Source organism: Durio zibethinus, chromosome 3 (assembly GCF_047325235.1).
Source record: "Durio zibethinus cultivar Kanyao isolate XHJ-2024 chromosome 3, ASM4732523v1, whole genome shotgun sequence".
NCBI lineage: Eukaryota > Viridiplantae > Streptophyta > Magnoliopsida > Malvales > Malvaceae > Durio > Durio zibethinus.
Genome location: NC_143164.1, coordinates 28,489,359 through 28,492,135, shown reverse-complemented (window position 1 = coordinate 28,492,135; position 2,777 = coordinate 28,489,359). Strand labels below are relative to the sequence as shown.

Genomic DNA, 2,777 nt, shown 5'->3' with positions numbered 1-2,777 from the left:
GTAGGGTCCACGTTCTTTAACCCCTAGAATCTGAAGAATGGGGATAACTACCTCCATCAGGAGATGCTTACTGTTGAGCGAATGGGAATGGATAAATGTGTTTTGGGGGTAAGAGTCAAAGCAGGTTTTTGTTGCTTTCGAATGCTTTTGCATATCTTATCATCACCATCCTTTTGTACAGAGAAAAGTTTAAAAGTTGAAGCAAAGAACATGTAGCAGACTTATAATGGCTTTTTAAATTTTTATTGGTAGAGATCTATGCAGTATGAGTTATGACATTACCTGGTTCTCTAAGTTATGGGATGAACCATCAAGAGTTAGAATGAATAGATGCTTGCAAAGGGATGGATTGGTAGAAAAGTATGCATATCCCTTTCCCCAAAGGTTGCATGGATTTGGTTTCCCATGGTTGGTTTTTCTCATCATTTTGTATATATATATATTAGTTTTCACTCTCAACTCGTTAATATATATTTTATAATTTAAGTGTCAAGCAACGCTTTTAAAGCAGCTATAGCAGTTAAATCTCAATGTTTTGATGAATGGTGAAGCAGCTTTAGCAGTTTCTGATTTGAATTGCCTCCCTAATGGGGGCTAAACCGAATTAATGACGAAGAAAAGATCCGGTCAAAAGTGGGAGGCAAAAGGGTGAGGAGGCGATGTGAGGGTGTACGAGAGATTTGGTGAGAAGATAAATAGTGCAGGTGTTTGGCAAAGCAGAAAAGAGCACAATCGACTGTAGCAGAAAGATCAGAGCAAGAATCCAAAACTTAGCTCAGTTGGTTCATGTAACTATATTCTTAAGAGGTAGGAATCAATAAGTTTGAGTTTAAATTTCAACACCTGCAGCCTGTTCCTTTATCCAAAGTAACGGCCTTGTTTCTTAAAAAAAAAAGAAATCTCAGCAAATAAAACATCATGTTCTAGCGACAACTCTCAACGACTTCACTCAAAAATATCTGAACATTGCAGATATATTAAGTGGGTGATCGGGGATGTAATGCCATGTAAGGCAATGGGCGGTGTCCTTTTCTGCGTCCATTTAAAAGGCCTATGAGCTGATAATACTATATCTTACTGAAGTGCGTTTTTTGTTGAGTCTAAAGTTAAGTGTTTTACTAAAGTGCGTTCAGTGTTGAGTGTAAGTTAAGCAAGTATCAAAGGTTTCAATTGCGTGTGTTTGGTGAAAGCCCGATCCATAGAATCTACTTGAATTTATCACATAGTGAAAAGGCATCGTCATTAGCACATTTAAACAACAAGAAGGATGAAGCAAAGGTTATAGAAATGAATTTAATTACTTCGTAAAATGAAAAGAAACAACTTTACGTCTCATTTCTAACAAATGAGAAAGATTTAAAATAGTTTGCACTTAGCAACTAAGGGTAATAGGCAAAAGCAGGATCTTCTCCCAAAGTCTTAACTCATAGCGTATTTCTGGGTCCAGGCGCGAGCAGTAGACTCGTACTTGGCTCTATCAGTCTTGTACGTATGTGCAATTTCTGGTACCAAAGGATCATCTGGGTTTGGATCCGTCAGCAAGGAACATATCGACAATAAGACCTGCAAAATTTTGGTTCATGACCACCAAGTTTAGAAAGGTGAATCGTTACAATGCCATCACATATAAGCACTATATCTGTACTGATGTAAAGGTGAAAATAATTAAATGAAAAGACCAAAAGGGTAACGATGAAATTACCTTTGAAACTGTAAGGGCAGGGCTCCACTGTTCTTTCAAAATGTCAAGACAGATGCTACCATTACTGTTGATGTTGGGGTGATAAACTTTTGTTTTGAAGGATAGCTGTGCAGCAAACACATTAGTAAGATTCAATTGCAATATTATAATCCTTCTAAACGTAGTTTGCTTAATCGCAACTTGCCTTCAACAATGTGAAAACGATATCAAATTAAGTAGTTGGCTTGCATAAATATATACATGCACTGAGACCAAAACATCGCTAGTAGTTTTAAAACTTCAATAACTCATCCGTTTATAGGACAGTAATCATAGTCTAATTCTTATATTCTTTTGTTAATTTAGATATAATCAGTTATGTTGCTTTGTTACCTTAGGAGGCTTGAATGGATAATCAGGAGGAAAGTGAATTGACACCAAAAACACCCCACCGGCATAAGGGCTATCTGCTGGACCCATAATTGTTGCTTGCCAGTGAAACATGTCATCTCCAGCAGGACCTGTAAACAAGCACAAGACAGAAACAAATGAATTTATATATCTCACATTAACTAATTTGTCTACAAAAATTGTCCTCAAAGAAAATTCCAGTTGATGAATTTAGAGAATATTGCTCTTAGTAAAGAAACTATATGTGTACTAATATTCGATGTTTAAACAAAATTAAGCAACGAAAACAGAAGAAAATTAAAAAAAAAAAGGGGACTGAAACAAACCTGCACTGCAAGAAACAGGAGGATCCTTCTGCAGGTCTTTTAATTCCTTGGTGATCCTTTTAGAGGCCATCGCAAATATGTTCAAATTTGGTAATTAATAGAACAAAAATTCCAACCCCTGGAAAAGACAAAAAAAAAAAAGTTTTCTTAACATCATATATCACGTAAATAATTATTGTTATAATCAAGAAAAAAAAAGACGGACAAAAACAAGTGTCAAATGCACTAAATTGCATATTCTTTGCTTCTAATATATATATATACACACACATGTATATACATATATATATATTCTTAATTTCTAAAATATGATGAACAGTTGAAACCTCCGAATCCATCTCAAAATAGAAAACAAAACC

At 35.3% G+C, this 2,777-nt stretch overlaps 1 protein-coding gene across 2 annotated transcripts; it reads right to left on the bottom strand.

The window, feature by feature from the left end:
• Nucleotides 1-675: 675 nt before the first annotated feature.
• Nucleotides 676-2,488, bottom strand: LOC111283478 (ubiquitin-conjugating enzyme E2-17 kDa-like). 2 transcript variants are annotated; one of them, XM_022872063.2, is made up of 4 exons: nucleotides 2,415-2,488; nucleotides 2,075-2,243; nucleotides 1,703-1,807; nucleotides 676-1,563 (listed from the first exon to the last, which is right to left on the bottom strand). In XM_022872063.2, exons 1-4 carry the CDS (start codon nucleotides 2,486-2,488, stop codon nucleotides 1,420-1,422), a joined length of 492 nt encoding a protein of 163 aa, XP_022727798.1. In that variant the 3' UTR covers nucleotides 676-1,419. The 2 variants fall into 2 exon arrangements, with proteins under 2 accessions (XP_022727798.1, XP_022727799.1); XM_022872064.2 differs by having other exon boundaries at nucleotides 2,075-2,202; nucleotides 2,419-2,488.
• Nucleotides 2,489-2,777: the final 289 nt, after the last annotated feature.